General features: G+C 37.1%; 1 protein-coding gene and 1 long non-coding RNA gene across 6 annotated transcripts in view; one reads left to right on the top strand and one right to left on the bottom strand.

Moving 5' to 3' along the window:
* The window catches only part of LOC102270336 (AGBL carboxypeptidase 3), a 98,577-nt gene that overhangs the window by 2,460 nt on the left and 68,764 nt on the right, over positions 1 to 27,353 (bottom strand). The window contains exons 8-11 of one of the 3 annotated variants that reach the window (XM_070369045.1): positions 26,925 to 26,982; positions 25,085 to 25,154; positions 20,903 to 20,904; positions 4,691 to 4,922 (exon numbers count right to left, since the gene is read on the bottom strand). In XM_070369045.1, coding sequence (XP_070225146.1) covers positions 4,691 to 4,922; positions 20,903 to 20,904; positions 25,085 to 25,154; positions 26,925 to 26,982 — 362 coding nt within the window. Of the gene's footprint in view, positions 1 to 4,690; positions 4,923 to 11,700; positions 12,446 to 20,902; positions 20,905 to 24,512; positions 25,155 to 26,924; positions 26,983 to 27,353 lie in introns of those variants that run through there. The other 2 variants (XM_070369042.1, XM_070369043.1) reach the window with 2 other exon arrangements.
* Positions 1 to 27,353, top strand: part of LOC138987589 (uncharacterized) — an 86,650-nt gene that overhangs the window by 19,627 nt on the left and 39,670 nt on the right. The window lies entirely within an intron of this gene.

Here is a 27,353-nt window from a genome sequence, read left to right as displayed (position 1 = left end):
GGGCTATACAGTAGGACTTTATTGTTTATTTATTTTATATATGTAGTTTGTATCTGCTAATCCCAAACTCCTAAATTATCTCTTTCCCTTCCTTTCCTCCTTTGGCAACCATGAGTTTGTTTTCTGTGTCTGTGAATCTATTTCTGTTTTGTAAATGAACTCATTTGTATCATATTTTAGATTCCACATATAAGTGATACCATATCATTTGTCTTTCTCTTCTTTCGGTTAGTATGATAATCTCTAGGTTGGTCCATCTTGCTGCAAATTATTTCATTATTTTTATGGCTGAGTAATATTCCATTATATATACATCTCTATTATCCATTTATCTATTGATGGACATTTGGTTGCTCCCATGTCTTGGCTATTGTAAATAGAGTTATTCTGAACATTGAGGTGTATCCATCTTTTTGAATTAGAGTTTTCTCTGGATATATGCCCAGGAGTGGGATTGCTGGATCATATGGCAACTCTACTTTTAGTTTTTTAATGGAACTTCATACTGTTTTCAATTGTGGTTGCCCCAGTTTACATTCCTACCAACAACGTAGGAGGGTTCCTTTTTTCTCCACACCCTCTCCAGCATTTATTATTTGTAGACTTTTTTGATTAATGTGTATCTCAGCATGTTCCTCCTTGGGTTTATCCTGTACAGGACCCCCTGCACTTTCTGGACTTGGGTGACTCTTTCTTTTTCTATGTTAGGAAAGTTTTTGACTATGATCTCATCCAATGTTTTCTCAGGCCCTTTCTCTTTTTCTTTGGGACCCCTATAATTCGAATATTGGTGCATTTAATGTTGTCCCAGAGGTGTCTGAGACTGTTCTCATTTCATTCTTTATTCTGTTCCATGGCAGAGATTTCTACCATTCTGTCTTCTCAGTCACTTATCTGTTCTTCTGCCTCAGTTATTCTGCTATTGATTCCTCTAGTGTATTTTTCATTTCAGTTATTTATTGTTCATGTCTTTTGTATTCTTTGTAGACTTTTTAATGATGGCCATTCTGACCAGTGCAAGGTAATACCTCATTGTGCTTTTGATTTGCATTCCTCTAATAATTAGCATAGTTGACCATTTTTTCATGTGCCTATTGGCCGTCTATATGTCTTCTTTGGATAAATGTCTATTTAGGTGTTCTGCACATTTTTTGATAGGGTTGGGTTCTTTTTTAATATTAAACTGTATAAGATGTTTGTATATTTTGGAAAATTAAAGCTTTATTGGTTGCATCATTTGCAAGTGTTTTTCCCAGTCTGTATGTTGTCTGTTCATTTTGTTTATGGTTCCTTTGCTGTACAAAAGCTTATAAGTTTGAGTCTCATTTGTTTATTTTTGCTTTTATTTCTGTTGCCTTGGGAGACTGACCTAAGAAACATTGCTACCATTTATGTCAGAGAATACTTTGCCTATGTTCTCTTCTAGGAGTTTAATGGTGTCATGTCTTATATTTAAATCTTTAAGCCATTTAGAGTTTATTTTTGTGTAGGGTGTGAGGGAGTGTTCTAACTTGATTTACATGTGACTGTAGCTTTCCCAACACTACTTGCTAAAGAGACTGTTCTGCATTGTTCTTGACTCTTGTTGAAGACTGATCCTAAGTGTATAGGTTTATTTCTGGGGTCTCTATTTTTTCTGCTGATTCTTATGTCTGTTTTTGTGCCAGTACCATACTGTTTTGATTACTGTGGCTTTTTGGCATTTTCTGAAGTTTGGGACAGTTATGCCTCCAGCTTTGTTCTTTTTCCACCAAATTGCTTTGGCAATTCTGGGTTTTTTATGCTTCCATATAAATTTTAGGATTATTTGTTCTAGTTTTGTTTAAAATGTCATAGGTAATTTGATAGAGGTCACATTAAATCTGTAAATTGCTCTGGGTAGTGTGGCCATTTTAACAGTGTTAATTCTTCCAATCCAAGAGCATGGAATATCCTTCCATTTCTTTGAATCATCTTCAGTTTCCTTTATCTATGTTTTATAGTTCTCAGCATATGGGTCTTTGACCTCCTTGATCGCCTCCTTTGTTCTTTTTTTTTTTTTAATTTGATTCTAAACAGGATTTTTTTTTTTTCACTTTCCTTTTCTGATACTTCATTATTAGTATATAGAAATGCAACCTATTTCTGTATGTTAATCTTTTATCCTGCTACCCTGTTGAATTCGTTTATCAGTTTTAGTAGTTCTTGGTGGAGTCTTCAGGATTTTCTATATGTATTGAATCATGTCATCTGCACGTCATGACAGTTTTACCTCTTCCTTTCCAACTTGGATACTTGTTGTTTTTTCCTTTTCTGATGACTGTGGCTAGGAATTCCAGTGCTATGTTGAACAGAAGTGGTGAGAGTGAGCATGCTTGTCGTGTTTCAGCTTTTAGTGAGCCTTTCAGCTTTCCGTCATTGACTATTATGTTGGCTGTGTGTTTATCATACATAGCTTTTGTTGTGCTGAGGTAGGTTCCCTTTGTACCCATTTTGGTGAGAGTTTCTACCCTGAATAAATTTTCAAATGATTTTTTTTTGCCTCTGTTGATGATAGAGGATCATCGATCATCTACCTGATGATCATGTGCTTTTTGTCTTTTCTTTTGTTGATGTAGTTGTATCACATTAATTGATTTGCATATGTTGAGCCATCTTTTGACCCTGGGATGAATCCAGCTTGATTGTGGTGTATGATCTTTTTTATATGTTGTTGGATTTGGTTTGCTAATATTTTGCTGAGGATTTCTGCAGGCAGAATATTTTAGGCTATGTTTTGTTATTCAACTGCCACTCTATGTCTTTTAGTCTGTTGACACTTAAGGTAATTATTGATAGATATGAATTGTCATTTTAAACCTTGTTTTCCAGTTGATTTTGTATTTCTTCTTTGTTCCTTTTTCTTTTTCCTTTTGTGGTTTGATGGAGTTTTTAGATTGCATAAAAATTCAATTTTTATTTATCTGTAGTGTTTTTGAGTGTATCTTTTTAAGTATCTTTTACATTACCCACGAATAACTTATCACATCTAATGGTGTAATTTTCCCAGGTTGAGTGGAATATAGATATCTAACCTTTCTTTATGTCCCCCTTACCTTCTCATATTTGTAATTGTCTTAAATATTTTTCTTTAGATACATTTAGAACCGTATCAGTGTAATAACTTTTGCTTCAGCCATCAACATATTTAGAGAACTTGAGAAGGAAACCCTATTATATTTACCTACACATTTGCTCAGCATTATCTATTTCCTGATGTTCCTCCTCTATTTTTTCTGTTTAAAAAAATTCAGTCATTCTTTTAGTGTAGGTCTTCTAGTGAAAAATTCTCTTTAGTTTTCCTTCATCTTAACATTTGTTGAGCTCTCCTTTATTTTTGCTGTGTGTCAGGTTGTGGGTTGACAGTTCCTTTCTTTCAATACTTGAAAACATTGTGCCACTTCTAGCCTCTATAGTTTCTGCTGAGAAATTGTCTGTATTTCAACTTGTTTCCCTTATAAATAAGGTGTCATTTTTCTCTGGCTGCTTTCAGGAATTATTTTCTTTAGTTTTCAGAAGTTAAATTTTGGAATATCTTGGCATGATTTCTTTGAGTTTATCCTGTTAATGGTTTGCTCAGTTGTTTGATCTGTAGGGTTATGTCTCTTGCCAGATTTGGAGTAACTTTTGAGTACCTTTGAGTACCTTCTCAGCCTTGCTGCTTTCTCCTCTCTTCCGGGGACTCTGAAAACATGATTGTTAGATTTTGCTTTATGGTTCCAAATTCATTTTCTTTTCTTTGGCTCCTGTAAGCAATACTGCAATGAACATAACTACAGAAGTCTTCTGGCCCTTCCTGAGGCTTTTTTCCCCTTAGGACTGGTTTCTAAAGGTGGAATTTCTTAAAACAAATGTAGATAATAAGGATTTTCATATATTATTGGATTGCCTTCCAGAAATTGTACCATTTCTATTCCAACAGTCAGTGAGTGAATTCTTCCATTGAGAGACAAAAATGAGAGAATTTCATTATTGTTTTAATTTACATTCCTTGCATTTTAGTGAGACTGAACATTTTAAAGTGATTATTGGTCCTTTTTTTCTTTTGTGAATTTCTGACTCATAGCCTTTGCCCATTTTCCTATTAAAATATTCATGGTTCTGTCATTGATTTGTATGCAGTCTTTGAATATTAAGTATGTTGGCCCTCTGTTTCTTATATTATGAAGAGAAATGTCAAAGCATACTGATGAAAGACTCTGCATTCTAAATGTCTAGTTAGGGTTGAGTCCAGTTGCTACCTATTTGAACAAATTTGAGAAACAGACTTTGCATCTCAGTTTCCTTATGTGTAGAATGTAGAATGTGTTTGTGTAAACAAAGAATGTTGTGTAGCACAAAGAAAGTACTTCATTAAATCTGTTGATAATATTAGTATTATATTTCTTACTTTCAGCTTGTCATTGTCTTTTATTTGTATTCGTTTCCTTTTGGTCTTATAGATCCGAACTAATGAGTGGTTTCATGTAAATAATCAAATAAGGCCTGATAACCTTACTCCTTCACATATCCAGTGTTTTCTTATGGCTTTGGGCCTTTGTCAAATATGGTGTAGCTGCCTATATTAAGAGCCTATGTTTGTTTCTTAGGATGTGGAATCAATAAACCATGTTTCTTTATAAAAGAGTACATGTATTAAATAGCTAAGAATGACAAAATTGTATTGACTTACTGATGTTGGATTTGAAAGCTGGTTCTTGGGTTGAATACCTCTTTTATCTGAGTGGTTTGCACATTTTTAGTGCTATGCATGATGGGGAGCAAATACTGCAATATTTCTTGAGTTTGAGCTATATTTTTATCCCTGTAGATTCTTTTCTCATCATCTGTCCAGTTTATATCAGCCTTCTTGCTTTGGAAAGATGGACATTCTTTCATATTGCTTTTTAAGTTGTGATGCAGATCTGGGGAGCAACCATAAAAATATATATAGATACATAAACTGAGTTGATTAAGCAGTTACTTAGCATTATCTGCCAAAGATTCTATCTAAGAATTCTTATCCATCTGAAGCTTATGGGGCAGAAAATAAACAAATAAAACATGTCAGATAATAAAATTTATGGGAGAAAATAAAGCTGGGAAGGGGAATAGAGAATTCTTGGGGAGGGGCTGATTTCTGTTTTTAAAAAGGTGGTCAAAGAAGGCCTCCTTATGATGCTACCATATCAGAGGACTTAGGGAGCGAGTCAAGCCACTGTCGGAGGGAGGAGCATTCGCAGCAAGGGGAACAGTAAGTGCAAAGGCACTGAGCCAGGAGCATGGTCGTGTGTGCAGGGCGCACCATGATGAGACAAGTGGCTAAAGCAGAATCAATAAGCAGAAAGATATAAGCTAGATAGGTGACTTAGTTCACATAAGGCCTCACGGGCCATTGTAAGGACTCTGATTTTTACTGAGTGTGAAATAGGGAGGCCCTGGCAGGCTTTGAGGAGTGTCACATCTCACTCAGATCTGCTTTAATAGGATCATGCTGGTTGCTGAGTAGAGAAGAGACGGAAGAGGTGCAGGGGTAGACAGGCAGGGAGATCTCATGGAAGGCTACTGAAGGAATCTGTTAACAGGAGAGCGCACGGCAGCTTGGACCAGGGTGGTGGCAGTCATCAGAGGGAGGGGTGCAAGCAGGGGAGGGAAGAATCCTGAGTATATTTTGAGATTTTCCAATGAATTAGATGTGGGGTGAGAAAAGAAGAGAGAAATCAGTGGTAGCCCCAAAGCTGCTGTTTGAGGAAGTAGAAGGACAAGAGAGAAAACTATGGGAAAACTCTGTTAGAAATTCCTTCTTTATTATTTATTAATAGATGATATGAAGGAATTAGTTTATTTTGTTAGTTGTGGTAAGAGTATAATAACATTAAAAAGGTGTAGAGAACTGTTTTAAAAAATAAAGTTCATTTGAAAAGTTGTTTATTCCACTCCATACTCATTAGGATGGCTATTGTCAAAAAACAGAAAATGATAAGTGTAGGCAAGGATGTGGAGAGATTAAAACCCTTGTGCATTGCTGGCTGGAATGTAAAATGGTGTAGTTGATACGGAGAACAGTATGGCGGTTCCTCAAAAACTGAAAATAGAATTACCATAGGGTAATTGACGGTCCAGCAATTCTACTTCTGGGTATATCCCCAGAATTGATTGCATCTTGGAGAGTTATCTGTACACCAGTGTTCATAGTAGTGTTACTCACAGTAGCCAAAAGATGGAAGCAACTCAAGTGCCCGTTGACAGATAAATGGATAAGCAAAATGTGGTATATATATAATGGGATATTATTGAGCCTTAAAAAGGAAGGAAATTCTGATACCTGCTACAACACAGATGAACTTTAAGGACATTATGCTAAGTGAAATAAGTCAGTCACTAAAAGACAATGTGTTTTTTTTTTCCAAATATTCAATTCCACGTATATTGGATACCTAGAATAGTCAAAGTAGGATAGTTGCCAGGGGCTAGGAGGAGGGGGGAATGGGAAGTTGTCATTTAATGGCTATGGCATTTCAGTCTTGCAAGATGAAAACAGTTCTGGAGGCTGTATACAACAATGTGAATGTATTCAACACTGCTGAACTTTATACTTAAAAATACTTAAGATGGTAAATTTTATGTCATGTGTATTTTAACAGAATTTTTAAAATTCAATATATATAGGTAGAGAGAGGGGAAAAAAAGAACCCTAAGTAAAACTTGAAGGAAAATTGGTAGACATTTTAAAGGATGTAGCAGTATTACTTATAATTATGATGCCTAAATTGATATATATGTTGACAGCATAAGAAAAAAGTAGAATACACTTAGAATAAAAGCAAGAAATACATTATGTTTTATATTAAAAAAAAGTTTATCTAGTTAAGAGACATAGACTGAACTATTTATGGGCAAAACAATATGATTTGCTGACTTTGCTTTAATTACTTCAGCAAAAAAAAAGTAGTGGGAATATAAGTGAAACAAGAATAGCAGGACGCTGATAACTATTAAAAGGTGGGTGACAGGCACCAGTGGTTCATTATTCTATTCTACTTTTGTTTATGCTTGAAATATCCACAATAATGCTTTTGAAAAAGGAACTGTCCATTACTAAAAAGAAAGGAAACAGATGACTAAAGCACTCACTGAATTAAACTAGACTTGAAAGACAGTTAATGAGGGTATGTATAATTGCAATATCTGGCAGTGCTGGCAAATAAAATGAATTCATCTATAGTCTCTTGAGAAGCTGTGCCTAGGCTGTTCACTGAAACATTATTATGTAGCTGGCATGTTTAGTTTGGTAAATAGATATGAAAAATATATAGTCCTTGCCTTAAATATGCCAACAATTGGGACTAGAGAGAGAAGTAAAGCATCAGTTAGAATATTATATCTATAGGATAAGGCAAGGTACTTACTGTAGCATTGCTGAAGAGGTACTTCCAGCCATACTTAGAGCTGGAAAAAGCAATATTCCTAATTCCTAATTAATCTGAGACTTGATGCACAGGTATGTCAGCTAGTTAAAAAAAAAAAAAGAGTAGTAATCTAGGTTCATGTCTATGTCCATGTTCATGTCAATGGACATGAGCTTGAGCAAACTCTGGGAGATGGTGAGGCACAGGGAGGCCTGGCGTGCTGCAGTCCATGGGGTTGCAAAGAGCTGGACACAACTGGGCAACTGAGCAGCAGCAGCAGTAATCTAGGGAGTGGGACCAGCATGGCACACTCAGGAAATCACAAGTATGGTTTAGAAGGACTAGAAATCAGATAGGTGTGAATAAGTGGTTCAAACTAGAGACCTCGTCTGTAATAACAGTACTTCTGGGAGATTTCCTGAGATAGGAATCATGTGTGACTGGTAGATGCTTAATGCTTTAAAAAGTGAATTGTTAGGAGGCCTTTATACATGGAAGTGATATAATTAGATCTTCATTTTTGAAAGATCAGAGTGGCAGCCAGGAGGTTGTCAGGTTGAAGAAAAGTGAGGCAGAGGGACAAGTTAGGAGGCTAATTCAGGGGAGGCAGAAAGGGAGTCTGAATCAAAGGAACATATATCTATGACTCATTACAAATATAAACTCTCCCAGAACTGGAGAAGTCTGCCTAGGCTGCTGGTGAATCTCCGACAGATCCAGTTCATCTCCACTTGAATAGCCCAGTAATGGGAAAGGACAGACTTCTGGGAGAAACTGAGTGATGCCGTATTTGAGGAAAATGTATAGCCCTAAATGTATATATGATAAAGGAGGAGGCAGCGTCAAAAACTAACTCCCTCTGAAATGACTTACTTCAGTAAAAAAGAAAACTGCAGAATTTGTATGTCATCAAGATTTATCAGGACATGTTTAAAGATAATATAATAAAAAAAACCATGAGAATCTCAGCTCAGGAAAGATGGGAAGGTTGAGAAACATAATTTTAAATTAAGAGCAGTGGGTGGGTGGGAGCAGTAGGGAACACTGAAAATCAAATCTCCCCTTTGCAGCAAAATTCTGTAAATATATAAATTCTATAAATATGGTCTCCAATTTCTCTCGTTTTAAGATACACTTTAATTAGACCTGTACCTCTATCATTCTACTGAAATTTCTCTGAACAAGATCCCCAAATAAAACCTACATGTTATAAAATCAAATAGTAAAACCATCTCACTTAATCAGAAGCATTAGACCTGGCTGATTATGCCCTGTTTGCTACACTTTCTCACTTAAGCTTCCAGGACAGCACATTCTCTTGCTTTCCCTCCTAACCAAGGCGGGGCTTTCCAGTCTTTTGTTGGGTTCTTACTCTTTTCCTGATCCATCAGTGTTGGGGGTTCCCAAGGACTTGCTCCTTAACCCTCATCTATATCTACACTCACTTAAATCTTATCCAGCTTCATGCCTTAAAATACTATCTTTATGCTGAAAATTCCTAAATGTATCTTCAGCCCAAATCTCTTCCTTTAACTCTGGACTCATATATCCAACTGCCTATTCAGTACCTCCACTTCAGTGTCTAAAGGCATGTCAAAGGAACATGTCTAAACTAAACTGATGCTCCACTCTTGGTCTTTGCCATCTGGCAGCTGACAGTTCAACTGAGCTAGTTGCTCTGGCCCAACGCCCTAGTTTCAACAGTTGTAAATACCTGTGAAACCATTACCATAAACCAAGATCTAGAAAAGATGCTCACTAAAAGATTCCTGGTGCTCCTTTACAGTCCATTCTTTCCTTCCTCCCCTACTCTGTCCCTTACTCGAGGAAGCCGTGATCTACTTTCTGTCTCTAGAGATTAGCTTGCTTTTCATACACATGTGATTTCCTGTAGTTTTCACTTTTCTGCATCTGGTTGCTTTTTGCCAGCACTGTGACTTTGAGATTCATCCATGTTGTGTGTATCAGCTCATTACATTTTTATTCTATGGTATGGAAAGGGCATCAATAAAAGAGGTGATGGGAACAATGCAATTAAATTGACTTTTTCAAGGCTATATTAAATAATTTTCTTCTGTATTCAACTTGTATAGAAATTAAATAAGGCAAGTATTTTTCAGAGTCAGGAGTAAAATGGCTGTCTATCTTCTCTGTTTATAAAAACAGTTCCCATAATCCAGATTTCATACAATTTATTAATGATGATATGGTAGAAGCCACCTTGGCATTTATTAAAATCCTAAACATTAAAAAAACACCTTCTGTTGGTATCCTTGTCTTCTCAGTCCAAATGGGAGTCTGTTTGTTCAGAGGACACTTCAAGGATGTCACTTTGATACAGTTTCCATACAAATCATTGTTCCTGGGCTGAACTGTTTCCTGGTTTTTCTTGTCAGTTCCTAAAACACATCTCTGTTGGTCTCTGCTAAGCTTCTGAATCACAGTTTGGGAGCTGAAAGAAATTGGGTACTCTGATTTCAATATTAACAATGAACTATCTAAGAGTAGTGAAATGCCATGTTATGTCTCTATACACATGTCACAGTATGCAAGGTATTGTTACAGATATTACTTTACTTGGGGCTCTCAGCAGTTCTGATACAGACAGGATGGCCAATGTTATCCCCATCTTATATCAGAAAGGGAATGTTAAGGAATCAGAGAGGTTAAACTATTCGCTCATGATAACATAGCTAATAAGAAGGAGGGGCAGGTCTAGAATGTACGCCTTCTAACTCTAGTACTTTGTCTATTACTTTCTCTCATGTTATTTTCTTGTATTATTTCATTTACTTCCATAGATAAGATGTGAAAGTGGAATTCCATGGAATTCTCCAGGCCAGAATACTGGAGTGGGTAGCCTTTCCCTTCTCCAGGGGATCTTCCCAACCTAGGGATCAAACCCAGGTCTCCCACATTGCAGGTGGATTCTTTACCAGCTGAGCCACAAGGGAAGCCCAAGAACACTGGAGTGGGTAGGCTATCCCTTCTCCAACAGATTTTCCCAACCCAGGAATAGAACCGGGGTCTCCTGCATTGCAGGCGGATTCTTTACCAACTGAGCTATCAGGGGAAGCCCCTTAGATAAGTAATATATTTTTAAAAAGTTAAATATTAGTTTAAATTAATCAACTTTAGATCCAAGTATAGGAATGACCAAAGGTGGTTTCTTAACCTAAATTTCTAGTTTTTGAGGCAACAGAAGCCTACATATTTCAACAGAACCCATTGTTGAGCAGAAACTAAGTTCTTAGAAAAGAGGCCAAGGAAGGAAGAACAGGCATACCATGTTTCCTCTGTTGTGCAAATTCAGTCTGTTCTCATACTTAGAAACCCACTGTTGAGATGGTTGTTCAGATCATTGTTCCTGAAGACGGGGAAACTTGCCAAGGGGGCTTGTGATATAATAATTACTGGTTTAGACAAAACTACAGTGTTTATCTCTGCTATCCCTGACTTCTCTTCCTATCCCTTTTCTAGTTTTTAGGTACTAATATCAACCCTGTGTGACCAGTGCTTCAATTGCTATTATAGAAAGTAAAACATCTGACAGTCATTCATTCTGAATATTATCTTAGACCAGAGGGAGAAACTCAGTTAAAGCAATGATGACTGCATAGAAATAAATGTCTAGCTGCAGATGTTGGGCATCCACTGGGATAGTTTAAGGACACTGAAATCTCAGAAGCCTTCAAAATGCATCCCAGGGGCTCTCCTGTGCAGTCCTAGACGCTATGTCACAGATACTATGTAGACTGTGCGGACACAACTAGAAACTGTCATCAAAAAGTCACTTTTACCTGTTACTTTAATTCAAAATCAAAATCTGTTAAGATGGAGGAAAGGGAATGAGGTAATCTGGTAGAAGAAATCTGGTGTAGTTCTCCTACCTCAGATACCTTTTTAGAAGCCAAGCAGGGACTCGTCCAGGTATTTTTGCTAAAAAAGAGAATATACCATAAAATTTCTGAACTTAGATTTTAAGGTTAACAAAACTTAATTTTTTACTTTCTTGACAATTGCCTCAATTGCTAGCTTAATTCAACCTGCCACTGTCTCATTCAAACATATGAAATATATTCGTGCATATTTTCTCTAGAAACCTTTAGATGAAACTGTTTCAGGAGAAGAGCAAACAGCAGAAATATCTGTCCAATAATTATCAAGCAATTCAGAACTGCATTCTGCATGTCAGGGTCTAGGAAGGGCATCTACATGTATAGCAGATTGACTAACTTTTAGAGCCCCAACTCAGGACACAGCTATATCAGACCAAAGAATCAGGATAATATGTAATGAATAAATACTCATACACACATGATTATTATTTTTAACATATAGTATAAATTAGCTGTTTATTTAAAGTTATATATTATTCTGTATTATTTGCTATTCTGTTACATAAATGCCATTATTTAAGAAGAACAACAGGACTAGTTAACAGTGGCAGTTAGTAGTAATTAATAGTGGAACCAATTAAACAGTATGGGTGAGAATACTAGAACACTATGAATAGTGTTTTCCTCTGATGCGGATTTTAACTTTTTATAGAATATTTACATTTTATAGGCAATATTATTATGTCTTCTTAAGATACATAAGACCTTTTAAAAAGCTGAATGTAATACAGTAGGGCTAATTAGATATTACTTATAATTAATAAAAATTGACATGTTTATGTCCCATGATAAAATAAGATATTTTTGCTCTTTATGTGTCCTCTTCCAATCATACTTCTCTCCATTGCCTGCAGCCTTCAGTATATCCTTCTTTTATGTAGTGGTAAAACTGAAAACATTCAAAAGTCAAGGAGTGCATCAAGGCTGTATGTATATTGTCACCCTGTTTATTTAACTTATATGCAGAGTTCAGTTCAGTTCAGTCGCTCAGTTGTGTCTCTGATTCTTTGTGACCCCATGGACTATAGCATGCCAGGCTTCCATCACCAACTCTCAGAGCTTGCTCAAACTCATGTCCATCACATGTAGAGTACATCATGTGAAATGCCGGGCTGGATGAATCACAAGCTAGAATCAAGACTGTTGGAAGAAATATCAATAACATACATCATATGTGTATATCCATCATACGCAGAGTGAAGCATGTAAAATGCTGGGCTGGATGACCAAGCTGGAATCAAGACTGTTGGGAGACATATCAATAACCTCAGATATACAAAGGATACCACCCTTATGGCAGAAAGCAAAGAGAAACTAAAGAGCCTCTTGATGAAGGTGAAAGAGGAGAGTGAAAAACCTGGCTTAAAACTCAGCATTCAAAATCTAAGATCATGGCATCCAGTAACATCACTTCATGGCATATAGATGGGGAAACAGCGTAAGACTATTTTTGTGGGCTCCAAAATCACTGCAGACAGTGACTGCAGCCATGAAACTAAAAGATGCTCCTTGGAAGAAAAGCTATGACAAACCTAGACAGCATATTAAAAAGCAGAGACATCACTTTGTCAGTAAAGATCTGTCTAGTCAAAGCTAATGGTTTTTCCAGTAGTCACATATGAATGTGAGAGTTAGACCATAAAGAAGGCTGAGAGCTGAGGAACTGATGCTTTTGAACTGTGGTGTTGGAGAAGACTCTTGAGAGTCCCTTGGACTGCAAGGAGATCAAACCAGTCCATCCTAAAGGAAATCAGTCCTGAGTATTCATTGGAAGGATTGATGCTGAAGCTGAAGCTCCAATACTTTGGCCACCTGATGCAAAGAGCCAACTCATTGGAAAAGACCCTGATGCTGGGAAAGATAGAAGGCAGGAGGAGATGGGGATGACAGAGGATGAGATGGTTGGATGGTATCACCGACTCAATGAGTCCTCTTTGAGGAGGACATGAGTTTGAGCAAACTCTGGGAGATGGTGAAGGACAGGGTAACCTAGCGTGCTGCAGTCCATGGGGTCGCAAAGAGTCAGACATGACTGAGCTGAGCGACTGAACAACTGAGGTCACCTTTTATGAAGCCCACATTACACTGACCCCTGGTGGCAGGCCAATGCAATGACATCAAATTAGATATCCTGTCAATAAAGAAATATGAACATGGAATATGACTTATTAGCAAGTGAAAAGTGAAAGTGTCTGACTCTTTGCAACCCATGGACTGTATAGTCCATGCAGTTCTCCAGGCCAGAATACTGGAGTGGGTAGCGTTTCCCTTCTGCAAGGGATCTTCCCAGCCCAGAGGTCGAACTCAGGATCTTCCCAACCCAGGGATCGAACCCAGGTCTCCCGCATTGCAAGTGGATTCTTTACCAGCTGAGCTACAAGGGAAGACCAAGAATACTGAAATGGGTAGTCTATCCCTTCTCCAGCGGATCTTCCCAACCCAGGAATTGAAATGGGGTCTCCTGTATTGTAGGTAGATTCTTTACCAACTGAGCTATCAGCGAAGCCCCTTATAGCTTGCTGAGCTATGAGGGAAGCCCCTCAAGCAAGCAATAGCTTGACTTATTAGCAATAGCTTGACTGCAGTCCGTGGGGTCGCAAAGAGTTGGACCCAACTGAGCGGCTGAACACCAACAAAATTAGCAATAGCAGGTTTCTAGACTTGTAAGAATTAGTTTCCATCTTCCCAAAAATGTCTGTTCACTTTGTATCTACAGGCTTGTTTTAGTAGACTGACTTTTGGGCATTTGACTCTTCAGTTCAGTTCAGTTCAGTCGCTCAGTCGTGTCCGATTCTTTGCGACCCCATGAATTGCAGCAGGCCAGGCCTCCCTGCCCATCACCAACTCCCGGAGTTCATTCAGACTCACGTCCATCGAGTCAGTGATGCCATCCAGCCATCTCATCCTCTGTCGTCCCCTTCTCCTCCTGCCCTCAATCCCTCCCAGCATCAGAGTCTTTTCCAATGAGTCAACTCTTTGCATCCTTAAATTTGGGCTTCCCATGTGGCGCAGTGGTAAAGAATCTGCTTGCCAGTACAGGAGACACAAGAGACGCTGGTTTAATCCCTGGTTTGGGAAGATCTCCTGGAGGAGGAAATGGCAACCTACTCCAGTATTCCTGCCTAGAAAATTCCATGGACAGAGGAGCCTGGTGGGTGACAGTCCGTGGGGTCACAAAGAGTTGAATATGACTGAGCATGCATGCATATCCTTAAATTCATCATGTAGGGTTCTCCATGTCTACAATGTCTATTGTTTTTATTATAGATACTCTGAAGCACACTGGATATTATCAGATGTTAAACTTCTTTTTCTCAGGGAAGAGTTTTTTCAAAGCACAGATGTAATTCAAACTGAATGTGAATTTCAAATAAATTACAGTTTTTAGTGGTGTTCAACTTGACTGCTCTTTCTGGTGACATATTTTTAACTTCTGAGTCAGTCTTATTTCCCATAAATGTCACTTTTTTCACTGTATGAGTTTTTGTCATAACCTATACATAATATCAAACAACTGAGGTATAGTTCATCCTATTCTGTGCTCCTTATGACCTATTCAAAGATGATCGAATAGATTTAGAGAAACAGCATATAAGTTGTTTTACTGTGGTCCTGTCCTTTATTCCCTTCTTCAACGATTTACAAGTTAGACAAGGCTGTTCTTCTTGTCCCACATGTTGAAAATGTTACTTAATGGCAGACCAGCATTTTAACATCTTTTCTATGGCTATCAATAATGATAGCCACCTTGTAGGCACAGGTCTAAGGAAATACCCTCTTTCATTTCTGTAAAGTAAAAAATCTCATTAAGTACTTTGCATGTTCTGAGGAAACTAAAACGTGACCCAAAAAGTTCATTATGTTATCACAGGACAGCAAATCACTTTTTAAAATACAAGGTGTGCAAGACATTTAGGAGATCAGAATTTTTAAAAAATTTTTCTGTTAAGAAATTGACAGACTGAAATATGCAAAAGTATACATTTTGTATTTTCATTGTCAGTCAGCCATGCAGATAGATGAGCAAAGTCTAGTATGTATTTGGACAATGTATTAACAAATCTGGTTGATGTTTCCTGTGGTTTCAAAAATAATCATAGAAATCAAGATTCTCTGAAACCCCATTTTTCAAATTCAACTACTTAAGAGCCAGAAGAAATGTATTTTTGATTCAGTGTATCATGTGATAACTGTTCAGTTCAGTCGCTTAGTCGTGTCCAACTCTTTGTGACCTCATGGACTGCCAGGCCTCCCTGTCCATCACCAACTCCTGGAGTTTACCCAAACTCATGTCCATTGAGTCGGTGATGCCATCCAACCATCTCATCCTCTGTCGTCCCCTTCTCCTTCTGCCTTCAATCTTTCCCAGCATCAGAGTCTTTTCCAGTGAGTCAGTTCTTCACATAAGATGGCCAAAGTACTGGAGTTTCAGCTTCAACATCAGTCCTTCTAATGAATACTCAGGACTGATTTCCTTTAGGATGGATTGGTTTGATCTCCTTGCAATCCAAGGGACTCTCAAGATTCTTCTCCAACACCACAGTTCAAAAGCATCAGTTCCTCAGCGCTCAGCTCTATAGTCCAACTCTCACATCTATACATGACTACTGGAAAAAACCATAGCTTTAACTAGACGGACCTTTGTTGGCAAAGTAATATCTCTGCTTTTTAATACGCTGCCTAGGTTGGTCATAACTTTTCTTCCAAGGAGCAAGCGTCTTTTAATTTCATGGCTGCAGTCACCATCTGCAGTGATTTTGGAACCCCAAAAAATAAAGTCTGCCACTGTTTCCCCATCTATTTGGCATGAAGTGATGGGGCCGGATCCCATGATCTTAGTTTTCTGAATGTTGAGCTTTAAGCCAGCTTTTTCACTCTCCTCTTTCACTTTCATCAAGAGGCTCTTTAGTTCTTCTTCACTTTCTGCCATAAGGATGGTGTCATCTGCATATCTGAGGTTATTGATATTTCTCCTGGCAATCTTGATTCCAGCTTGTGCTTCATCCAGCCCAGCGTTTCTCATGATGTACACTACATATGTTAAATAAGTAGGGTGACAATATACAGCCTTGACGTATTCCCTTTTGTATTTGGAACCAGTCTTTTGTTCTGTGTCCAGTTCTGTTGCTTCCTGACCTGCATACAGATTTCTCAAGAGGCAGGTCAGGTGGTCTGGTATTCAAATATCTTTCTGAATTTTTCAGTTTGTGGTGATCCACACAGTCAAAGGCTTTGGCATAGTCAATAAAGCAGAAATAGATGTTTTTCTGGAACTCTCTTGCTTTTTCCATGATCCAGTGGATGTTGGCAATTTTAATTTGCCAACAGATGTTGGCAAGTTTAATGCTTACTTTTTTCATATTTACCATGTGTTTAATGTTTGCTGTATTAGCTATTGCCAGAGACTTGGAATTCCTACAATAGCCTTATTTTTGTCTATCCTGTTGTCTTTGGGGTTCCCTAAGAACTACTTATCAGATAGAATATATGTCTTGCTTGCAGCTCTTTCAGCTATAAACTATGTTACTATACTGGAGTCATGTCAATGTGGTGGTAAGGCATGGGGGAAAGGAAACATCTTGTAATCTTTTGAAATCTTGGTCTTTTAGTGGGTCTGTGTCCTTGGGCTGTGACCTTAGTAAGTATTTCTTGGCTTTTCTTCCCCCTACCTTTCAGTGGGAGGGGGCTGGCTGGGCAGATGGAAGAAGAGTAACATATATCCAGAACATTCTCCCTAACAAAGGTGTACTCTCCAAATCCAGTCCTTCACGTGTTGGAGGTAAAAGCAGCAAATCCCTTACTATGTTTACATTGTAGGTCTCTCTCTTCTTCAAAGAGTCGTTTTAGCTCTTATATATGGGTCACTCATTTTGAATTGTGTGTATGGTGTAAGGAATGAGCCCTACCACCTACTTCATTCTTTTGCATGTGCATATCTAGTTGTCTCAGTACCATTTTTAAGGCTATTTCTTCTTCATTGAATTGTCTTGGCACCTTTATTGAAACTCAATTGACAATGAATGTAAGGGTTCACTTCTGCATTCTCAATTCTACTTCACTGATCTCTGTATCTACCCTTATGCCAGTGCTGCACTGTTAAGATTACTGCAGCTTGGCAGTAAGTTTTGAAAATTTAAAGTATGAGTTTGTGAACTTTGTTCTTCTTTTTTGAAAATTGTCTTGATTATTCTGGCCTTTTATATTACCACTGCATTTTAGATTCAGCTTGTTAATTTTTGTTTCTGCTGAGATTTTGATAGGATTGCACTGAGTCTGTATATCAATTTGGTGAATACTGTCTTCTGATGTATGAACCTGGGGGAATCTTTCCATTTATTTAAATCATCTTTAATATATTTCAACAGTTTTCTAGTTTTCAGTGTAACAGTTTTCTAGTTTTCAGTGTACAAGTATTATACCACTTTTATTAAATGAACTCCTCAGCATTGTATTCTTTTTGATGCTTTCTAAATAGAATTGTTTTCTTAATTTCACTTATAGGGTGTTCACTGCTAGTATACAGAAATACAATTGATTTTTTTAACAGATTTATTGCGATCTAATTCACATACCATACACTTCACCCATTATTACAATTCTGCATGTTTTTTATCTTGCAACCTTGCCAAACTCTTTTATTAGCTTCAGTAGGTTTTGTATGTGCATATGTGTATGTATATGTGTGTGCATGTATTCCTTAGGATTTTCTATACATAAGATCATGTGTACTGCAAATAGAGGTAGTTTTACTTCTTTGCAGTCTGGATGCCTTGTATTTATTCTTCTTTCCAGACTGTCGTGCCTAAACCTCCATTATGTTGAATAGAAATATTGAGAGCAGACACCCGTATCGTGGTCCTGATCTTGGGGTGAAAGCATTCAGTCTTGTACCATCATCTATGACATTAGCTGTGGGATTTTCATAGATGGCCTTTATCAGGTTGAGGAACATCCCATCTACTTCTAGTCTGGTGAGTGTCTTTTTTTAGAAAAAAAAACATCATGGAAGATGTTGGCTTTTGCCAGACATTATCTCTGCATTTACTGAGATGATTGTGTGCATTTTGTTCTCTATCCTATTAATATGTATATTGTTTAATTTTTTAAAAACTTTTTATTGGGTAGCTCAGTGGTAAAGAATCCATCTGCCAGAATGGATAAGAAAGCTGTGGTACATATACACAATGGAATATTACTCAGCTATCAAAAAGAACACAGTTTAATCAGTTCTAATGAGGTGGATGAAACTGGAGCCTATTACAGTGAAGTAAGTCAGAAAGAAAAACACCAATACAGTGTATTAATGTATATATATGGCATTTACAAAGATGGTAATGATGACCCTATATGCAAGACAGCAAAAGAACAGACTTTTGGACTCTGTGGGAGAAGGCCAAGGTGGGATGATTTGAAAGAATAGCATTAAAACAGGTGTATTACCATATGTGAAATAGATCACCAGTCCAAGTTCAATTCATCAAACAGGGCACTCAAAGCTGGTGCTCTGGGACAACCCTGAGGGATGGGATGGGGAGAGAGGTGGGAGGGGGGTTCAGGATGCGGGACACACATACACCCATGGCTGATTCATGTCAGTGTATGGCAAAAACTACTACAATATTGTAATTAGCCTCCAATTAAAAAAAAAAAAAGTATCCGTCTGCCAAGCAGGAGATGCAGATTCAGTTCCTGGGTTAGGAAAATCCCCTGTAGAAGGAAATGGCAACCCATTCCAGTATTCATGTCTGGGAAATCCCATGGACAAAGGAACCTGGTGGGCTATAGTCCACAGGGTTGCAGAGTTGGACACAACTTAGTGACTAAACAACAACAGCAAAAGTTGATTTACAATGTTGTATTGGTTTCTGCTTTACAGCAAAGTGAATCAATTATACATATATCCACTCTTTCTTAAGATTCTGTTGCCATATAGGTCATTACAGACTGCTAAGTAGAGTTCCCTGTGCTATACAGTAGGTTTTTATTAGTTATTTATTTCATATATAGTAGTGAGTATACGTCAATCCCAATCTCCCAGTTTATCCCTTTCCCCTTCCCCCCTTGGTAAGCCTAAGTGTGTTTTCTACATCTGTGACTCTTATTTCTGTTTTATAAATAGTTTCACTTGTACCATTTTTTAAAAAAGATTCCACATATAAGCGATATTGGGGCTTCCCAGGTGGCACAATTGGAAAAGAACCCACCTGCAATTGCAGGAGGTGAATGTTTGATCCTTGGGTTGGGAAGATCCCCTGGAATAGAAAATGGCCACCCACTTGAGTATTCTTGCCTGGAAAATCCCATGGGCAGAGCCTGGTGGGCTACAATCCACGGCATTGCAAAGAGTCAGACACAACTGAGCAACTAAGCACATGCACACTCTCACACACACATGTGCACACATAAACACAAGCAATATCATATGATATTTGCCTTTCTCAGTCTGACCCACTTCACTCAGTATGCCAATCTCTAGGTCCATCTGTGTCCCCGCAAATGGCATTATTTTGTTCTTTTTATGGCCAATATTCTATTGTATATATGTACCACATCTTCTTTATCTGTTCCTCAATTGATGGCCATTTAGGTTGCTTCAATGTCCTGGCTATTGTAAACAGTGCTGCAGTGAACAGGGGTGCGTGTATCCTTTCAAATTATGGCTTTCTCTGGATATATGCCCAGGAGTGAGATTGCTGGATCATATGGTAGCTCTGTTTTTAGTTTTTAAAGTTACCTCTGTACTGTTAAGCATAGTGACTGTACCATTTACTCCCACTAACAGTGTAGGAGGGTTCCCTTTTCTCAACACCCTCTGCAGCATTTGTAGATTTTTTTGATGATGGGTATTTTAACCAGTGGCAGGCGGTACCTCACTGTAGTGTTGATTTGCATTTCTCTATTAGTGATGTTAAGCCTCGTTTCATGTGCCTCTTGGCCATCTGTATGTCTTATGAATGTCTGTTTAGATCTTCCACCCATTTTCTGATTGGGTGTTTTTGTTTTTTTTTTTATGTTGAGCTACATGAGTTGTTTGTATACTTTGGAGATTAATCCCTTGTTGATGGCTTTGTTTGCAAATATTTTCTCCCATTCTGTGTGTTTTTGTTTTGTTTTGTTTTCAATGGCTTCCTTTGCTGTGCAAAAGCTTTTAAGTTTGATAAGGTCCCATTTGTTTATTTTTGTTTTTATTTTCATTACTCTCAGAGGTGGATAATTTTCGTTATGTTAAACCAGCCTTGCTTTTCCAGAATAAATCCTACCTGGTCACTATAAACTTTTTTATATGTTGCTGGACTCAGTTTGCTAGAATTTGGTCCTACTATTTTGTCTTAATTTTTAATAGATACAAAGGTAAAGAAGAAATGCTATTTATTTATTAGGCCCCTGGAACCCTAACAATTACCTTTTCAGAGAAACTTTCTCTGATGCTCCCTCATCCCCAGACAACTCCTGTATAATAGCACAGTAAGTAGCATTTATCCCATTATGTTTCTATTGTCTCTCTACGTGTTTGTCAAATTCTCTTTGCTTCTTGAGAGCAAACTATATACTGTAACCCAGTCTCTAGCACAGTCATTGACCAGTATAACTTGAGACCTCTGCAAAGCAGATAATCACCAGAGTCTTAAAGAAACATGAACAAAGAGGAAAAGGAGATTATGTAATAAAGGATGATTATAAAAGAGAGTGACTAAGACACAGGAGAATAGTATCAGGAAAATTTTACTTAGCTATTCAGAATGAAAATATATCAACAGATGTTCAGATTTCTGCTGGGGTTATTTTAAAATACTCATGGAAGACAAAGAGCAGACTCCCTCAGCTCCTCTGCTGCACCTGTCTTTTCTATCAAGTAGAGTTTCTTCTGATCAGACAGGGGGAGAATAAACATTAGTACTCATCTTCAGTCCCAGACATGTACATCTCAAGTACGAAAATAATTTGCATATAAATAAGATCACAAAACTGTTGACACTAACCTTTTAAGAATTCAAGGAAGTGAGTCTCCTCTTGCTGCTAAATGCCTAAAGACTCCATCCATCATCCATCACAATCATGTTCATTTAAGGATCAGTTCCTTCAAGAAAACATTCCCTGGGATTTCCAGGCTGGATTACACCCCGCTCTTTGAGGACATAATTCATGCATATCACTCATTCTATTTTACTTTAATGAACTGTATATGTGTCTTGTTACACTTTCTTAAATAATAAGCAGCTCATCTTGTTGGAGAGGGAGGGAGAATTATGTTTCAGCCAGAGAAGACAACGTGAGCAACGGCAAGGAGGTGAGAAGACTAATGTATTTTGAGGCTACAAAAAGATCACCATTGCTGAAGTGTAAAGGAAAGGCAGAGGATGGCAAGAGGTAAAACTGGAGAGGCAGTCAGGGGCCTGTTCACTGGAAGTATTGTACATGAAAGCCACTCAGGATGAATGAGGGTTGGATGGGCCAGTTGGTGCTTGGCCTCCCTCCGATTCTCACTATAGCTCCCAGTGTGGTGAGTTTAAGTGTGGTCTGCAGATCACGAACATCAGAATTATCTGTGGTACCTTATTAAAAATGCAGATTTGGGGGTCAACAACAAATGCCAGCTCAGAAGTCAAAGCTGGGATTATCATAAGCTCCCCAGATAATTCTAAAATTTTAAAACCGCATGTTCCATAAGACAGCTGGCCCATAATCTTCACAATGCCAGTGCTGAGTGAAAGGGAAGAACTGAGTACATGCTCCAAATTAAAAGAGAATCAAGGGATATGGCAATTAAATGCAGTCCATGAAACTGAATCAGGGAGCAGTTTTGCTCTAATGGACATTGGTACATTTGGCAAAACTTAACTACAGTATGATACAAAATAGTATTGTATCAAAGTTGAATTTCCTTAAGAGACTATTCTTGTTCTTGGAAAATAAATGCTGAAGGTCTTTAGCAATAAAGAAGCATGATATTTATAAAAAAATGGATTTGGGGGAAATATAGCTAGATAGGTAGATAGATCTTTGTACTTTTTTAAATTATTTAAAAATTAAAAGTTAAGAAAATTGAAAGAGAAAGCCTAGAACAAATTTAAATCTCAGGACTGTGTCAACTTCAACCACTGTTAGAAAACTGGGAATTACTGACACGCTTTATTTTGGACAGAGGTATTAATCGGATTTCTGTTTTTGATAGATTACTTTTATGGTAGTATGAAAGGTAGAATTAGGATGATAGTACTGGCTTAGGTCTTTGTGGTTCAGTAGGTAAACAATGCAGGAGACCCGCGTTCAATCCCTGGGTTGGGAAGCTCCCCTGGAGGAGGGCATGGCAATTCACTCCAGTATTCCTGCCTGGAGAATTCCATGGACAGAGAAGCATGGTTGGTTACAGCCCATGGGGGTCGCATAAAGTCAGACATGACTGAAGCAACTTAACACACACACACACACACAGATGGCAAGGAAACCACTTAGAAACTAAAGTGTTTCTGATAAATATGTGATGAGTCTGAAAAGAATGATGGTAGTTAAGATGAAGATAAAAGGGATTATGAGGTAAAATCAACTGGATTCAGTGGCTCTCTAGATATGAGTGGTGGAAGTTAAAGAAGAAAAAAAAGTAACTTATCAGGTTTCTAGTTTGGTAGTTACTTAGATAGTACTTGCTACCAAAGATACAGTGAATACCGAGGAACAGCATGCAGTGTGGAATTAGATGAATTAGAATTTGGCTGTGAGGGACATTTATGTGAAGATACACAGCAGATAGATATAAGAGGCTGAAGCTTTGACAAGAGGTCAGATATATGTATAGATATGTGAGTGTGTATAAGGTATATACATGTGTGTGGTACAACAATGTGACATAATTAAGAATGAGTTCATAAAAGGCTGAACCAAGAAGACTTAGTTTAACAAGAATAAATTTAAGACTCCTACACCAGACCAAAACTGAAGTCAGAGAATGGAGGAAACGTAGTGGCAGTATCAAAATAAAACTTTATAGGTTTGAGTGTTTGTAGATCTAGTATGTCAGTATTTTAGGATAATTTTCAAAAGAACATATGTAATCTTAGACTGCATTAATGTGGATCTGGTATCTAGAAAGAAGCAAATGAGAAAGATAATTTATTGTATATTGTTAGGCATCCATATCCATGGGTTCCACATCTGCATTCAACCAACTGTGGATCAAAATAGTAGGACAAAAATTTCAAGAAGTTCTCAAAAGCGAAACCTGAATTTGCTGTGCACTGGCAACTGTTTACATAGCATTTACACTGTATTTATTACTTGTCAAGTGTCCTGGTACCAGTCTGAGTATTACTTTGAAATGTATGTGCAGAAAAAGAATAAGAATACTACATGTTTATATATAAAAGAATTTGAATCTCAGCTTTATATAATAATAAAAAGTAATTGTTAACTCCTTGGTGAGACAGATAAGTGTTTTATTCTCAGACAAACTATGACTCAGCTGCTAAGTCTATTTCTCTAATTTTAACAACAGAAACTGCAGTAGTTTACAGAAATGTCTCATGGGGGACAGAGCTTGTTTTTACAACATTTTAAACTCAGAATTGGAGAAGGCAATGGCACCCCACTCCGGTACTCTTGCCTGGAAAATCTCATGGACGGAGGAGCCTGGAAGGCTGCAGTCCATGGGGTCGTTGAGGGTTGGACACGACTGAATGACTTCACTTTCACTTTCCACTTTCATGCACTGGAGAAGGAAATGGCAACCCACTCCAGTGTTTTTGCCCGGAGAATCCCAGGGACAGGGGAGCCTGGTGGGCTGCCGTCTATGGGGTCACACAGAGTCGGACACGACTGCAGTGACTTAGTAAGTATTATATTAATCTAGAGATACTGCAGGATATGCATGGGTTATATGCAAATATGCCATTTTATATAAGGGATGCATCCTCAGATTTTGGTCTGTGAGGTTCCTGGAACCAGTTCCCCCTCAGATACCAAGGAATGACTGTCCTAGTTAGATGACATCTGCAATACTGTGTTCAGTTTCCTTCAAGCTTAAATAGTGACAGAAAAGAGTAAAATATGATAGTAAAGGGACTTGAATCATATTATGGATGGCTGAAAGAAATGAAAGTTTCAGGTAAATAAATAATAGCTTTAAAAAATATTTATGATCTGTCATGTGGAAGAGGTATTACATTTGTTCTTATTGCAAGGAGGATTAGGGAAAATGAGTTGGTCAGAAATGTTTACCTTTAAAGTTTCCTTTTTTTTTTTTTTTGCTCTGTGTTGTTAAAGAGGTGAGTTAAAATTTACAGGGACATGTGCTTTAAACTCAACATAAAAGAGCATTGCTCTCAAGCAGTGGAATGAATTGACTGCAATTTGGTAAACTGCTTGTCACCAAGTGTTGTCAGTCAAAGGCTGGATGTGCTTGGGTCCTGTCATCTGTAGGAGGTGAGAGTAGGGAACTCTTAAGGCTCCTCTCTGCTCTAAGATTCAGTGAGATGGGAATGAAAAGATTAGACAATGAGATGAGTGATCTGTTTTGATTTGTTTTGTTTTGTTTTGATTTGGTAAAATTACCAGAAATCAAATTGACATATAAGGAAGTTCTACTGTCTTCTATATATTTCTAGAGTTAGAAAAATCAAAATTTGAGGTACAGAATTTCTGGGAAGGTGAACTGTTCTTTGGCAATCCAATTTGAAGATAATCTTCTAGTTTCTTATGTATAAATCGTGACCAGATACATATTATTAAATAGCCCACATTCAGATGATAGGTGACCACTCATTACTGTCTATATTCCCATCTTACAAACCTTGATTAGGGAGCTGTCTTCTGAAATAATCAAATATACAGTCATCTGATATAGAAGGCCTTGTATCTAGAAAAGATTGTAAAAGTCCATTAGCAGCAAGAAAACAGCTCATTGACTCTTTTACATTTCTTATTTTTATCTTTTTATAAATAAAAATGCTAGATGCTAGCAAATAATGTGCAAATAGTAGTTTAGCTCAATGAAATTAATACAAACAGTTCTCAAATCTTATGAATTTTGTTGCATTTTTGCTATTTATAGGTAAGGTCTAAAAAATGTTCATACTCTTTGGGTCAGCAGTTCCTTTCTAGGAATCTATTACAGATAAATAATTAATCACAAATAGTGAGTTAAAAAGTCTTCATTGTTTACGATAGAAAAAAACGTGAACAAAATAAAATTTTAACAATGGAGTGTATCTAAATAAATTAAGGTTCACTAATACAATGGAATACTTTGCCACCATTTAACATTGAGAGAAATTAATAATATACTGTGATTTTAAATGCAAACATTTAAATCTTGCAAAAAAACCTTGAAGATTTATTTGTCTGTGTGATTAACATGGACTGTACATGTATAGAAAAAATGTCTAAAATAAGTATTCTAAAATATGTTCTTTATTTTTAAATTTTGACATTAAATTTAACAGAAGAATATATAAAAGTTACATATTAAAAGTGACAGATTTTCTTGGCTTATCACCACAAGAAAGAATTTAAAGTATAATGAAGTAACCATCTTAATTATAATAAAATTCCCTCTTAGGTGTGGTTTTTATTTCCATTTCTATTTTTAATTAGCCTACTGCATCGCAGTGGGACATACTAAGAGACAGCACTGGAGTGCTGCAGTCCATGGGGTTGCAGAGTTGGACAAGACTTAGCGACTGAATAATAACAACAATTGCATCATAAACTAAATGGATTTATGTACATTTATACTGGGCTGTGCTTCGTTGCTCAGTCATTTGCAACCACATGGATTGTAGCCTGCAGGGCTCTTCTGTCCGTGGGGATTCTGCAGGCAAGAATACTAGAGTGGGTTGCCATGCCCTCCTCCAGAGGATCTTCCCAATCCAGGGATTGAACCCTGGTCTCTTGCATTATAGGCAGATTCTTTACTGTCTGAGCCACCAAGGAAGCATGTACATTTATATATACTTTTAATCATTACCTGAGATCCTTTTTGAAAATAAGTGTGGTATAAATATATTAAAATATATATACACATAAAATTAAAGAATTATTTTAGATAAAATTAAAATGCTTAAATTACATGAATATTTTTCAAAGGACCTCAAGTAAAGATAATGAGATAAAAATTAAGAAAAAAATACCAGAATATATATTTCTGAATCTCTAACATTTCTGGTATTTTTCTCTTAGAGATTTATATTTATATTTATATTTATATTTATATTTATATCAGACTTAGCAGATTCTCACAGAAGCAAATGAGTAGTCCAAAATTTAATTTCTCTCTTGGCCCATCCTTTATTAATTTATGAAACAAAAGGACCATGATGTTTTTTAAACATAAAATCCCTATATTCTGTTTGGGGAAAAACCTTTCAAATGAGGGATATCTCTCAACCCTCAGCGTGCTTCCTGGACAGCCTGTCCAGACTGTAGACACTGCACCTGTTAACACTGCACTTAACTTGTTTGTTTGTTTGTCTCCCCCTATTAAATGATGAGTTCCTAAGCGGTAAGAAATATAGTACAATATATTCTTAATAACCCTAGCACAAAGCACAGTGATAACCTCCAAGTTGTAATACAAAAAAGTGTTGAGGAGTTAATCGTTTATCAAAGGGTAAAAGCAGAACATTACCTGTCACATCAGAATCTGATTCTTTGTGTCTTTGAACTAAATGTCCTTTATCACAAACCTAATGGAACATAGAACCAGAAGGAAAACAGTACTATATTATAAACATGAAAATGAGGTACATTTTCTACGACTTATGGTAATTTTCAACATTTCTCATTTTATCCTCATAGATTTAGAATGGACAAAAATAATCTTTTAAATCAGTACCTTCTAACATCTTTCACAACACTACTTTTCTTCTCCACCGATGACAGAAGAAAATGTTAAATACTGTATTTTGGCATTAAAGGGAGTTAAAATTTTTTTTACTTCATATAGAACTTATTTATGATGAGAAAGAGACAAAAAGTGTATGCTTTATAATTTCATTTACTTAAGATTAAAGGAAGAGAAGTACAAAATGAATGAAAATATATAAAATTGTATGAA

Source organism: Bos mutus, chromosome 4, assembly GCF_027580195.1.
Source record: "Bos mutus isolate GX-2022 chromosome 4, NWIPB_WYAK_1.1, whole genome shotgun sequence".
Lineage (NCBI taxonomy): Eukaryota > Metazoa > Chordata > Mammalia > Artiodactyla > Bovidae > Bos > Bos mutus.
This window is presented reverse-complemented; position numbering and strand designations above follow the sequence as displayed.